The sequence below is a fragment of the Crocodylus siamensis genome, chromosome 3, assembly GCF_052110815.1.
Source record: "Crocodylus siamensis isolate JL-2025a chromosome 3, ASM5211081v1, whole genome shotgun sequence".
Lineage (NCBI taxonomy): Eukaryota > Metazoa > Chordata > Crocodylia > Crocodylidae > Crocodylus > Crocodylus siamensis.
Window position 1 is genome coordinate 232,971,806 of NC_143397.1, and position 15,110 is coordinate 232,986,915.

The 15,110-nt window shown below is 40.7% G+C and overlaps 1 protein-coding gene across 4 annotated transcripts in view; it reads right to left on the reverse strand.

Annotated features, from left to right (window-relative positions):
- The window catches only part of CSMD3 (CUB and Sushi multiple domains 3), a 1,311,906-nt gene that overhangs the window by 762,166 nt on the left and 534,630 nt on the right, over positions 1–15,110 (reverse strand). For all 4 annotated transcript variants that reach the window (XM_090040525.1, XM_090040524.1, XM_090040523.1 and 1 more), the window contains one exon: positions 10,804–10,891. In XM_090040525.1, the coding sequence (XP_089896651.1) occupies positions 10,804–10,891 (88 nt within the window). The remainder of the gene's footprint in view (positions 1–10,803; positions 10,892–15,110) is intronic.

A 15,110-nucleotide genomic window follows, 5' to 3' on the forward strand; every position in this document is an offset into this window, starting at 1 on the left:
GGAGGCCATACGTGCACGTGACATGGTCATTATGGGTGATTTTAATTATCCAGACATCTCCTGGGAGGAATGCTCAGCCAAGTTGGATAAGTCATGATCCTTCCTGACCTAAGTTGAGGAGTTCTTCCTGACTCAGGAGGTGCCTGGGTCAACCAAAGATGATGCTCTGCTAGACTTGTTCCTGGCCAAAGGAAATGATCTGGTGACCAACTTAAATATAGAGGGAAATCTGGGTGACAGTGACCATGAAACCATTATGTTCACTGTCCAACATAAGACAGACAAATCAGATTAAAAGATTGAAGCCTTGCACTTCAAAAAATGCAAATTTCAACAAGCTTAGGTCACTAGTAGGACATGTGCTGTGGGACCAGGGACTGAAGGTGAAAGGTGTGCATGAAGAGTGGTTGTTCCTTAAGGAAATAATCCTTGAAGCACAAAGGTCCATTCACATGCAAAAAAAAGGTGACAAAAGGGCTGGAAGGCTCTCTTGGTTAAACAGGGAAATCACGATCCTCTTAAGAAAAAAGAAAGAGGCTTATAAACAATGCAAGCTTGGGGCAGGCCCCAAGAAGAACTATTCTATAACAGCCCGCATTTGGAGGGAACAGATAAAAAAGGCTAAAGCAGCAACTGAACTTAGATTAGCAATGGGAATTAAGGACAACAAGAAGTCCTTCTTTAGGTACATAGGGAACAGGAGGAAAACAAATGGGAGCACAGGGCTATTGCTCAAAAACTCAGGAGACCTGATTACCAGCACCCAGGAGAAAGCTGAACTTCTGAATAACTACTTTGCCTCAGTCTTTCACTGGACCAAGGGGAAAACCACACCAGGCGAGTAGAGATTAAGCATGGTAGGACTAGTCACCATCCTACTATTGCTGTAGAATTGGTGTATGACTAATTAAAAAAATTAGACATGGACAAGTCAGCGGGAGCAGATGCTCTTCATCCAACAGTGCTGAAGGAGCTGGCCGAAGGCACTTTGGAACCCCTAGTGAAACTCTTCCACAACTCGTGGTACTCTGGAGAAGTCCCTGAGGACTGGAAGAGAGTCAATGTTGTGCCCCTCCACAAGAAGGGCAGGAGGGAAGAGCTGGGTAACTGCAGGCCAGTCAGCCTAACTTCTATCCTAGGGAAAATCCTAGAAAAGTTCATCAAGGAGTCTATCTGTGATAAGCTTGCAGAAGGTAAGATTCTGAACGACAACCAGCATGGCTGCATCATGGGCAGGTCTTGTCTTACCAAACTCATCTCCTTCTGTGACCAGTAACGTGCCACCTGGACATGAAACAGAAGATTGTCACTGTATACCTCAACTTCCAAAAGGCCTTTGATCTAGTATCCCACAATATCATCACAAAAAAATGGTGAATTGTGGGTTTAACACCAAGACAGTCAGGTGGGTGAGAAACTGGCTGCAGGATAGAACCCAGAGAGTTGTAGTGAACGGATCTGTGTCATTCTGGTAAGAAGTAGGATGTGGTGTCCCACAGGGTCAGTACTTTTTAATATCTTTATTAACAATTTGGATGTGGGCGTGAAGAGCTCATTGGCCAAGTTCACAGATGACACCAAATTATGGGGAAGTGTGGTCATGCTTGAAGATAGGCTACAGACACAGGCAGACCTAGACAGGCTGGCAAGTTGGACTAATTGGAAGATGATGAAGTTCAACTTTGAGAAATGTAAAGTGCTCCCCCTTAGGACTAGCAACTCCCAACACAACTACAGGGTTAGTGGCACCAAACTGACCAGCACCACAAATGAAAGGGACCTGGGGGTAATAATAGACCACAGTATGAATATGAGCTGGCAGTGCAATGCTGTAGCCAGTAGGGCAAATAGTACTCTGGCATGCATCAATCGATGCATCTCCAGTAAAACCAAGGAGGTGATTCTTCTGCTCTACTCAGCACTGGTGAGACCACAGCTGGAGTACTGCATCCAGTTCTGGGCACCACACTTTAACAAGGATATGGACAAGCTTGAGAGAGCCCAAGAAGAGCCATCCGTATGATCAGAGTCTTAAAAGGCAAGCCATACGAGGAAGGGCTTGAGCAAGAGGCTTAGTATATAAGGAAAGTGTTTTATGTTTTATAATCTAATATTCCTCTATTAGATCTTTACTGAAGAAAAATGTGCAACCTCCTATTACTTCTAGCAGGAGGAGTTCCTATACTGATTACTGGAATTCCTGTTCTCTTAAGGAGGCTTCACTGAGCAAGCAGAATAGAATTGCCCTTTATATTACCCATTCTACAAAATCCTAATGGTCACATCTTTGAGGAGCTTATAGTATATCATGGTCCTAATCATGCAAACTAATGACAAGCACCCTCCACAGCTACTGAAAACAATGGGTATAGCTACACTAGATGTTTACTCACTAATTAGCGGTGCAGTAAATCTCTCATTGTTTACACTTGTGGCCCTGTTAGTTTGTAGGAAACCAATACACTCCGCAGCAAGGTAGTGTGTGTAAATACAAGTACTACTTGCTGCAGAGTTTTTCTGTGCACAGCAGAGAAGGTGTAGATACTGACCCAGCTGGCTGGGGCATGAGGGCACTTCACTGTGTGGGCAGCCTGCCAACTAGCATTACACTGACACACTTTGTACCCCAGCTAGCCCCTCTGCAGCACATTGAGTCTCGTTGGAGCAACCCTAGGTTAGCAGGCTGAGCCCTCTGGGTTTCCTGCCAGCCAGGGCTGCTCCGCCTGGGCTCCATGTGCTGTGCCTTACTAAACAATGGAGTGTATTGCTCTGGAGTTAATTGCTCCTAGGCACACATTCAAATGGTAGACCTAGGAGCAATTAACTCCAGAGCAATAAGCTCTACAATTTATTCAGGCACCATAATTGCATACATAGATGCGTCTAGTGAAGTGTAACTTGCTTCCAGAACAGATCTTAAGTAGATGATCAAAAGTATACACAAAAGTTGCTTTTTAGAATATGAATGTTTGCTTGGTATGGTTAACATGTACTGAAGTATGTTTGTAGTTGTGAGTAGTCAAACAACAAAAAAAGAGAGGGCAATGCTGCTTGTTTGACATAAAATATATTTTCCTATGTTACTTACAGTCAAATCTGTTATTTCAACATTCTTATTTTGAAGAGGATAGTCTATTAATGATACCACAACTTCAAAGTAATGAAGATGAAACATGAAAATCATGGGAACATTTTAGGCAAAATTTGGACCAAAGTACAGGTTTAAAAAAAACATACAAACAAAAAGTTCAAGATTTTAGAGCTATAAAAAAACCAATTTGATGGTATTGCTTTCTTGACTTTAAAATAATCCTGCCTCAAAACACTGATTTTTCTTGCAATGGATATTATTTATAGAGCTCATGTTCTTTGATTTATTTGTAATTGAAATATACTTTGTCTGTGTATGTCTGTCTGTACTTGTGTAAGCATAGAGGATTCTTTTAGTGATATAATTTTCAACAAACTTAAAAGTGGTTGCACACTCCCCCCTCACCCTCTTGAATTTGTTTTTGTTGTAATTTTTCAAACTAAAAAAAATCTGAAATGTTCCTACATACAGCAAAACATTTTGATCCTAAAATGTTACTATGATTCCTTTTAGGAGGGGCAGTTTAGGTAACAATATTTCCTCCCATGGTGTGAGGAAGCAATGCATCATGACTGTCATGAGTGCCCATGCGGTGTATTATGGGTGATTTAAGTCCAGATGGAAAGTGTGGCTCAAGAAAAAGGATAAGGGCATGGTGATAATATTTAGCATCCGGTAGGGTGCTTTACTTCAGTAAATGTCATATAACTTTAAAAAAAGAGATATGTATTATTATCTCTTTTACAGACAGTGGAACTGTAGCACAAAGCATTAAAATGACTTACTCAAGTTTACACATCAAGGTGATGATAGGAACTTGCTAAATTCGATAGTGGGATGAGAGGCCCTGCAGTCCACATTGGGACCCCCTCACATTGGTACTACTGCTACCATCACCATCGGTTCATTCAGCCAGCTGTTTCTTTGTTTTTCCCTCTTGCCGGTGCCTAGCAAGGACAGCAGCAAGCTGAGAAAGAGTCTCTGTATAACCGCATACTCAGCAGGTACCACAGCAGCACAAGGTGGCAGGATAAGCAACTGTAGGCATATGCCTACTACCTGCCTGTACCCCAACAGGAGTCATGGTTAACCTGCTGAGAAGCAGGCAGGCTGGCAGGGGCCTGCCAGGACATGTCAAATACGGCAGGTGACACTTGGCAGCCTGATCAGAAACAAAAGAAAGCAATCAGCTGGTGTTTATTGTTTACTTTTTTCATCTCTCAGCTTGGGGGAAAACAGAATTCATGAAAAGCAAAGTGATCTTAGATATTGTTACTAGTCACACTAGGAAAGCTTTTTAAAAATATTATTTTTAGCTGAACTTGACTGCTTCTTTTTCTCCCCACTGTGCTTAATAGAAGCTTTGTGGTACAAGCCTACCACCCCTACAAAGCTCGGTGTCAGGCTGGGCATTGTACCAGATTGCCATCAGCTGAACATCTGTATCCCAGGGAACAAGCAGAATAATGTCTGCCTGCAATGTCTGTCAACACCACACTGCAACAAGTTGTTTTGGTTACAAGCTACTTACTGTTACCCTCATTAGCTTAAAATGTTTTCAAAAGCAAGGGCCACAGTGACTATCGCATCTACCTCCCCACAGCAGACCAACTTCAGCCACAGACAACAAAGAGTTTTGTCTCATGCTTTTGATTTCTGTCTTCATTTTATCTGCTTATCAACTCCCTTCCTCAGTAGGTGTGCTAACTATTAGATTATGCAGACATACTTCTTGTTCACCTTCCTTTTGGCTGCAAGTCCAAAATGTTGGATAGAAGGTCTCATGGTTCCTAGTGCTCTAAACATGAGGCTAGTATACAAAACCTTGCATTTTATACACAATACTGTATAAATCATACAAAACATTTTAATTAAAACTATAAAATAATACACCCCTCCCATAAAAAACCAAACAAATAAAAAAAACCCTTCACCACCTTCTCTTTCAGTTCCTGTATTTTTTTTTTAAAAAGAAACAAGAAAGAACACCTACAACTGAATTTTCTGAGAGGCTAAAAATAATATCGATCCTGGTAGTGCATATTTGTTATGCTCTGAGTTCACCAGCACTCACAGGGGATTTACATGCCATGCCACCTATTTTCTGGATCTACGTAGAACATAGGCAGGGGTTTGACATCTAGCTTTCCAGGGCAGGCCAGTTCTGGACATGTACAGAAACAAAAATGAAGGCACCTAGGAAACTTTCAAAGTAAATGGGCAGTTATGTAATAAGTGGTTAGGTTTCTCTGTGGTAGAACATCACTAAGGATTTTTTGGATTGTAAATTTGGACTTGAAAGCCTAACTTCCACATACATCCTGTTTCAGGCGTGTAGATCTTGTTTTTAAATCTTGTCTGTAGGCACCTCAATCACCTAAGCACCTTCAGAAATATCACCCTATGTCTTCAGTCTCCTTCCTGCCCATTCTGCATCCACTTGTTTTGGTAGCTAATGGGCACACCCTTATTACTCATAATAAAAGAATACAGAAATGAACTACCATGCTTCAAGAGACTGCAAAAAAGGTCTAAAGGGGAATCTAAACAGTTTTCAAGAAAAGTCAGTAAAAGCCAATACATTCCTTTCCTAAAATATTTAGAATGCTTCTTTGCATGACAATGTTATAATTAGGACAACAATTTCAGACACACGGGGATGAGGGGAAGATTGAAAAACTGTTATTTTATAACAAAACTCAGAATATCAAGTCCAATTTCTTGTTTAAATGATCCGTTACCTGGGAGGTCACTATTGCCAGGACTGAAACAGCTGCTAAAAATAGGACTTCACTCTTGTAATAGCACATGAGGACTCACAACACAGTGCCTTACAATAACTGCAGTTCTGTGGGGCAAGAAGCTCTTGAACTTTACAGTAATAGCCCCTACTGCTTACCCCGTCAGAAAATATGTGCTACCCCCATCTTCATCTTGTCCTTGATGCAAGATACTGACAAGATACTGTGCTATATTATGAGGATCACTGCCAGCAGACTGAGACAAGTTATTATTCATCTCTATTCCACACTGGTAAGGCCATATCTGGAGTACAATTTTGGCCCCTCCACTAAAAAAGAATGTGGACAATTTGAAGAGAGTCCAGTGGAGGGCAATGAAAATGGTTAGGGGGGATGGGGACATGGCTTATGTCAGGAGCAGGCAAAATACAGCCCATGGGCCAGATCCAGCCATCCAGGCCATTCTATTCAACCCATGCGGTCCCTAAAAAGTTTTAAAAAATAGTATTAATCTGCTTCTGGCTGCCTGTCAAACATGAGAAGAGCCTGGGGCAGTAGGACCCAGGGGAAGCTGCTGGCAGGACCCAGCAGCCCAGTAGCAAGGCCCATCTGGCCCCACCACACCCTCAACCACCCCTGCCCACCATCTGGAAGCCTCTGCCTACCAGAGGCTTCTGACCTGGGACCCTGGGGTTGTTCCCACCTCCTTCCACAGCAGAAGGAAATTCAGATAAGAGTGGGGTTGAGGGGAGGCAGGAGAGGACTGCAGGAAATTGCCCCAGTCCTCAGGACCAGGGAAGCACCTGCTGATTCCTGCAGTTTGGCCATGCAGCTAGGAACCACATAGTGCCAGAGTGTCATAGTGGTGGGCAGGAAAGCAGTGCAAGTAGCGTTAGATGGGACAGAGGGGCAGTCAGCAGGTGCACAGGAGTACAGCAACAGCTGGGTGGGAGCACAGGGCCTGCATTGGTGTCCTGAGGCCAGTGCTGGCAGGGCCCAGAGCAGGGCAGCAGGAGCATGAGCCCTGGGCTGGTAGGGGTTCTATGGAGCCATGCCAGGCTGTACCAGCAGGGAGAGGGGGGACAGCCCAGCTCCAAAGCCTCTGCCAGCCCAGACCCTGGGCTCCTGCTGCCCTACTCTGGGCACCACCAGCACTGACCCTGGGACACCAGCACAGGCCCCCTACTCCCGCCCAGCTGTTGCTGAGCTTCTGCACACCTGCTTGCTGCCACTCCCTACCACCTGTAGCTTTCATTTCCCCACTTTCCTGCCCACCCACTGTTCTAGCTCCATGAGGCTCTCAGCTGCATCTCCTGACCAAGGAAGCATGGGGCCCATTCTGGTACTCTGGAGCCAGGGGGTGTGGGTATGTCCATGCAATGCAGGAGGGAATGAGGAAAGGAGGGAAGGAGGCGGAGAGAGGCACAGAAAGAGAAATGAGGGAGGGACAGAGTGTATGTATGTGTGTGTTTGTGTGTTGGTAGGGTGAATCCCAAATGCACACCTCACCTTACACCCATACCCCACCTTGTATTCCCATACATACAGACCTGCATACCTACATCCCCTCACACATATCAGCCATCCTCCCCAACACACATCCTCCCACAAACCCCATACCCACCCATAGCCCACATATCCACACATGCCCTGACATGTTCCCTCATGTCACACCCACACCCCCATCCTATCCACCCCCTAGAAACTCCCCATAGAAACATTTACATTAAAACTCTCCCCCACACCTCCATGCCTCCCCTCACAATATACAAGAGTAAGACTTCATTTTGTGCAATCACCTCTATGTACACTACATAAATCCATGTAAATCAGGACACAAATATTTTCTGAAATCTAATGAATGTTGTAGATATTCAAATTTTAAAATATAATTTGGCGGGGTTTTTTGTTTGAAGATTGCAAAACCCCTGAAAGGAGTATCTTCAGAGGCAAGAGGAGGGACTTCTAGTGGCAAAGGTCAGGAGTTAGGGAGCAGGACTTCTGGTCACAAGTTGGCAACCAGAGGGCAGGGCACCTGTCAAGTGGCGGGGCTACCCATGCAGCTGTTGACAGCTTGCCAAAACTCATAAGCAGCCCCCCACCTGAAATAATTGCCCATCCCTGGCTTATGTCATGAGGAGCCTTATGTGGAAAGGCTGAGGGAGCTGGACTTACTTAGTCTGCAGAAGAGAAGACTGAAGGGGGATTTAATAGTAGCTTTCAGATACCTGAAGGAGGTTTGAAAGAGGATGGAGCTGGACTGTTCTTAGTGGTGGCAGACGACAGAACAAGGAGCAACAGTCTCAAGTTGCAGCAATGAAAGTTTAGATTAGATATTAGGAAAAAATCTCTCATGAGGAGGGTAGTAAAACAGTGGAACAGGTTACTCAGAGAGGTTGTGGATTCTCCATCCCTGGAGATTTTTAAGACCCAGATAGACAAAGCCTTGGCTGAGATAATATTGTTGGGGATGATCCTGCTTTGAGCAGGGGGTTGGAGTAAAAGACTACCTAACGACCCCTCCAACCATAATTTTTCCATGACTCTATTGAAATAGTGCTACAAAGCAGCCAGGGTAACCCTTGCTTTTTATGCTGGAGAGATCTACTTTTCATCATCTACCCCACACCAGGCAGAAAGAAATGTAACACTTTCCCTCATTAACCCTTGTGGGGGGCAGGGGGTGGAAGGGCCATGAATGCAGGGGTACTTGCACTGTACCAACTGACTAACCATCACACAACCAACTCAAGTTCCCAAGTCAAAAACTGGAAAAAAATCTAAGTGATGCATCTGTCTCTACCTTTGCCTCTACTCTAAGAAAACAAATACAAGGAGCATAACCCAGTTAGGAGATTCTCTCAGGTTTTTGGAAGGAAGGAGGATGATCCAATGATAGAGGGCCAGAAGAAACCAATGGGTTTGGGGAGGAAAGAGCTAGGAAATGATGGAGCTGAGTATCAGGGCCATCCCTAGGGGGGTGCAAATTGTGATGGAGCACCCCTGTACATTGAGGAGTCCCATGGAGCTGGGTGGAGCAGCTGCAATGACTCTGTGCTGCTGCTGGCTTCATGGCCAGTTGGCTGCTCAGCAAGACCGCCCCCCACCAAATCCAGCACATCTGGCTGCTCAGCACCCCTCCCTCTGCCCCTCCCCCTCCTCGCCCCACCCATCCCCTGCCACAGCCAAATCCACTGCTGGCTTCCTTGCATCCGGGGGGGGCGGGTCCCACACAGGCTGATTTGCTCCGGGCCCCACACCCTGCTCAGGTCATCTCTGCTGAGTATAGCTGAAGCGTATGGAAGTGTTGGGTTAGCTCCACTTTAAACAAGCTCAATATTTCTAAACTGGCACCAATCCTGAAGGCATCTACAAAGAGGAAACATTCCCTCCAAGAATAGTAGTAGTCCTGGACCAGTGGCACACTCAGGGACAGCAAGTGATTTAAAACAAATGAAAATGAGCTTGATATTGTAGAACCTGTTAAGAAATCCTAAAATGTTAATTCCCTCCCTTCTGTATCAAATCCAGGCTTCAATTCAGAGGGGAAAAATCTACCAGCTGATCATGTCAAAATGTCAGCCATACACTAATGGTATCAAACAATAAAAGTTCAGAACAGGTCTTCTCCTCAATAGCATTACTCTGCCATTCACAACCCTTTTACTATTCAGAGCAGTAAGTTTTAAGGGGTGAAACAGTATTATAAAAAAAGGGAATAGAGTAAAACTATTTTTATGTTGTGTCTATCTCCTAGTTCCTTGGCTTTATATCTCTCTCTTCTCTATACCCATTCCTGAAGTGATATTTAAGTATGAAAATGAAGTAAATTAAAGAAGAGACAAAAGCTAGTTAATGCCTGGTCTTTCAAAAAACATTATCTTTTGATGATACCGCCCAAGGTATGTGTGTATGTGTATCAAACATATATATTACTATATTTTTAATTAAAACATATGATGTACTAAAATAAATTTCTAAAATTGTAATAAAAGCCCCCTAAAATATAAGAGAGTGTGTGTGTGTGTGTGTGTGTGTGTGTGTGTGTGTGTGTGTGTGTATGCATGCTCAATGCATGTCTATAACTAGTTTTATTTATACCAGGAGTTATACAGGTGAATAGAGGAGAGAATGAAACATATATTTAACAAGACTATTCAAATCTCTTCTGGTTTCATTTCTAGGCCAATAGACTGGAAAGACCAAAGGGAGCAGATCACTAGACCAGAACGTAATTTAAAAAGCATAAGTAACAATGGCCATTGATAAGAGTAATTCACACTGATCGTTATGGCCTTTCATAGTACTGCTTGACAGAGTTTAATAGGAATAAAGTTATTAGGATTCTCTAAAAAAGAAAATAGAATTTCTATATATCACTCTAACAACTTATAGCATCTGAAAGCATCTGAAAAAATATTGTGCTCATTCTCTAGAACTGTAAACCATCCTGGAAAATAACAAAAAAATATATCCCTCTTTAGATTAAATGATCAGTACAATATATAATATTTACTAATAAATTCTAATGTACTCTTCTGTAAATGATATACTGTATTTCTTTTTGTTTCTGAAGTTATTTTCTTTCCTCTTCAGTCTCTATTATAAATTCATTCTCCTCCTATCCGCTCCAGACCATGCCCTAAAAAGTGCTCATTTTTATACGCAAGATAAATATTTCCTGAACCGAAAAAAGAAAATCCAACCTTCTTCAGTTGAATTTCTCACAGCATCCCTTGTATGCACATCATTTCCAAGTACATCAGAGAGAATCTTGTCTTTGGTACTAAATTATAAATGTACTGGCCTATATTGCACCATCTAATTTCAGATAGAATTCCCCACTGAGAAATTCTGTTTATAAAGAATGGTGTGATGGTTTGAGTATATTTTACAGAAAGTATATTTTCAGCTAATTTTCAACATTTTAAACATTGTTAATGTAATGCAATGGCAGGGTCAATATATTACCTAAAATCTGAGCCTATGCGTTTTCCATTTTCTGGTTCTCCAGGATCTGGACACAAATTGGATGCCTGTTTAATACCTCCCTCATTTACTGTAAAAGAGAACAAAACAATACAATTTTTAGGATTCAGATTTGCACAGTTATCAGTAATAAAAATCTTACATTTCTTTTACAAAGTTGCTCATTCAAAAGCACCAAATAAACTTTACGTTGAACTTGATCTCCAGTTCCATTACATATTTCTTTGTTTTATTTTTTCCTTCTTTTTTTCTATTATATCCATACACCAAATTTCCAAAATCCTTATGATACTAAAAAAGTAACAAAGAATTGTGGGGTTTTTGTGTTTGCCATATTATTGAACCAATATAAAAAGGTTATCATGGTTTCTTTACAAAGAACAACTTAAAGTTAAAAAAGAGTTCATTAATATTTGCTGTAATGTGTTGGAAGATTTTCTCAGATCATAATTTAATAATACTCTTAATAATGCCTTGTACTCTAGGATTTGACCGCTGTTTTAATCAATAGTGAAAGTCTATGAAGTAAGATAAAAGCTCTGGAGGTGAGCCTGGATCAATGCTCAGAATTCAAATATCTCAAAATTGGGGGTGCAAGCACAAATTCTAAATTTGGACCAATTTTGACTTTCAGAAATGTCTTCTAAGATGAACCAAGACAAGACCTGAGCCTCCACAGCCCTGAATTTGGGGAGCTTGATAGCCTGCTTTAGAGCTAACTGTTTTTCTGCTTGGATCTTTTTCTCTTTCTATAAAAACTGAACTGAGACAGTGTTTTTATACAAACAAAATATGCTTTCGTAGGAATTATGCATATATAAAATGTTTGGTATTGATGCCCAAATGAGCATGCCTTTTCCTTAGTCTGAATGTAGTGATTTAGTATGTGGCATATTTAATCAGCATGAGTTTGTTCCACTGTAAAAAAACCAAACAAACAAACTATTGTAGTATCTCTTTCACAGTTTCAGTTCCAAAAATACTTGTAAGTCAGTTTAATTTTGTTTGTAATAACCCTAACTCTTATTATGTGTCGAATTAAGAGAAGGTGATCAGGGCCAAAACACTTTATCATAGAAGGCTGGTCTGGTATTGCTTTATAATGTGTAATCTTGGATTGAACTGCTTTTACTTTTCAGAAACAAGTGCTGGTATGAAGCCAGGAGACTTACGATGAGATGAAAATATATTTATCCAGCCCTCCTTTCTGATAAAGACCCTGCTAGGCTTTGACTCTGCAGAGTGACAATTTTCAAAATGACATAATAAAATTCTTTGGTAAAAAAGAGCCTGTGTATAATAATAGGATGCCCAGAAATTACTTGTTCACATGATATTTGTAATAGTTTTAAATATATTTGTTTCTAACTGCATTTCTACAGTGTGTGAATCTCTCTGTGTAAGAGTAAGTTTGCAACAGCCTGAAACCCTGGCCATAGAACAGAGTATTACTACCTATTGTTTTCTTGCCCCAATTCTTGCTACAAGAATTTGTTGAACTCTTCCTGCTTTGTTAACTCATGTTTTCAGACTCACAAAATGGGAGAATAGGGTCAATAGTGACAGGAAAAGCCCTTGATAAGTAAAAGACTGAATTAAGCTGGGGGAGAAAAAAATACCACTTACCTTCTAGGCATTGATTGGGGCTCTTTCCCAACCCAATGGCCTCTCAGCTCAGATGTTGATGGCTTTAATCATAATATGTACTCTGCTATGTCAGACTTATGTCATAAAGGGTCCTGCACTGGCACCAAGCAATGGTAAGCGTGTGTTCAGTCACATTGTTATGCTCAGTGCTTTTGGGTAGGGAAAGAATTTCACATGAGCAACTTATCAGCTAAGGGGCACATATTCCACACTTCTTCCCTCCAGGTTGCCTCTGAGAAAGTTATGGTTTTGTGAGTGTGGTGCTAAGGTGTCACCCCCAGGAAACTAATTTATTGCTATTGTTAGAAGAGGTATATTACTCGTTATATACAACACTTGGAGGAATTTGTCAGTCTCAACTTCTGGTGATAACCCTTGTTGGAATACTTCATGTATCTTGATATATGGACCCAAAGTCTATGATGGGGTTTGAAAAATATGGAAGCACCGAGGGGTCAGGGTACACGGAATGGGACTTTACTACTGTGTGTAAACACTGACACTCTTATGGGTGATTGTGGCTCTTGGTATGGGATGGTGTTTGTAGGTGAGGCAAGGAAACAGCTTGAATCTACAGCTGAGTAGCTGTCATTTAACATTATTGTGGTTAAAATGTTTATTAAAGTTGTGGCCAGAAGTTTTTTATGTTGCTGCCTGCAAGCAACACTGGCAGCAGTTTTTACTAAGTAATTAGCATGCCGCGCCAGACTTTCACTGGATTATGCAATGTTTTGAGGACAGCACTATATATTTAGGTAGCTGCAAGGACTTTTTTGTGCTCTGCTGAAGTGAATAAAACAGACTAAAATTCTGTTTAAACTGCAGCACTTCTATTTTGTTGTACCTTGTCTTCCAGTGTTTAAAACAGAATATTTTAGTCTTGTATTCTAGAACTGGTAATAGGGTGAATGTTTATGAAAAAAACACACTCTGCACTCATTTCACAAAGGTAGGTTAATCAGATTCTAAACCTTTTTACTGAAAATAAAAAGCTGAAAAAAATTCCTGCTTAGTCATCTTCACTAAAATGTTGAATGCTTAAATACACACAGTGAAATGGAATTTTACACTGTAATACATGGTTGTATTTTACATTCATTCAAAAAATTCTGAAAGATTATACCAAATGAAAAATGTCAATAAAATAATTAAAATGGCACAATTAAAATAACATGTACACACCACATTTAGAATTCAGAACAAAAAGAGTTGTAAGGTAAGACTTATTAAGCTGAGTCTCCTAACTTTGGCCCGATATCACAAAACGTTTATAACTCCACCTCTATCCTAGATATTGCTCAACATGCTTAACTGCTTTGACAAAAACAGATGGGCAGCTAAATTTGAAGCCTTTGTACAATAGGTATAAAGCACTATAACCCATTAAATGTGATAGTTTTCTTCATAAAAATGCAACTCCTTCACTGATTCTCCTCTTCCTGTAATTCCATATAGTCCTATGACAAGTTTTGATGGAAACTACAGTGTAAACAGTGGTGCAGCATAGGAGAAGCAATCCTTCTTGGTCTGAGAGAGGACTGGAAACCCAGAATCCACACTGAAATCCATTTCCAATGCCTATTTATAAAACCCTGGAATATCCTAACGGTAATTATGGCCTCAAAGTGCAAACACCTATGCAGGTGTTTAATTTTGCTTTTTATATGAATGATCCTAATGACTTCTAGTAATTAAAGATAATTATTTTCTTAAGTATTAGCAGGATGAAAGGCTAAATTTATACAATTATTCCTAGTTTCAAACAACTGTAAAAGCATTGACTACTATTTATAGATGAAAGAAAGTTAACCAATTATGCTTTAAGTCTGGTAAAATGGTTAAAACACAACACCCACAAACACTCCCTGAGGATAATGGTTTCCTGAGGTATAGATAATGCATTATAGTAATTTAAGATAGGCATGCATTTATAGTATTTAAAGCTAAAGATATTTAAGGAACCTTTTTGTTGAACCAGAGAGAAGTAAAGTGGCAGTCTTTCATTTTAAAGTACCGCATCCTGTGTAAACTGTTCCCACTGATGTCTCCCAGGAATTTTACCTTAAAATCCAGTGGCACAATATTTACCTTTGGTAGGATTGATATGATAGGTTTAAATCAATCAAACTTAATCATTCATTTGTCAGGGTGCGACTCCTTTGGATTATCTGTTTTGAATACTGAATGATTACCACCACCAAGGATTTAAATTGTATATGAACATCCACAAAATATTTAATATGTAGAACATTACTGCTATAAAGATTTTATATTAAATACACTAGAATATCCTGAAGCTCCTAGCTACTGATGGATTAATGGTATCTGGAAATCTTAAAGGTCTTACAATAAATATCAGTTATTACAAGATAAAGATAATACATCACTTGGGATGATATAAAAATGGAGGCTTTTTGTTACCTAAAAAATGCATTTGTAGCATCACATTCTGCTTTGTCAACCATTTTATTATTAATCTGCATTATAAAAGTTTCCATATTGTTCTCTGCCCAACAGGATTGGTTTTGTTTACTGAGTATATTTATGCTGCAATGAATGTGTTAATCACAGCATAAATGGCAAGGGTGCCATATGTCTTCCCAACATAAAGCAACATAAGATGGCAAACCAGCCATAAGAAA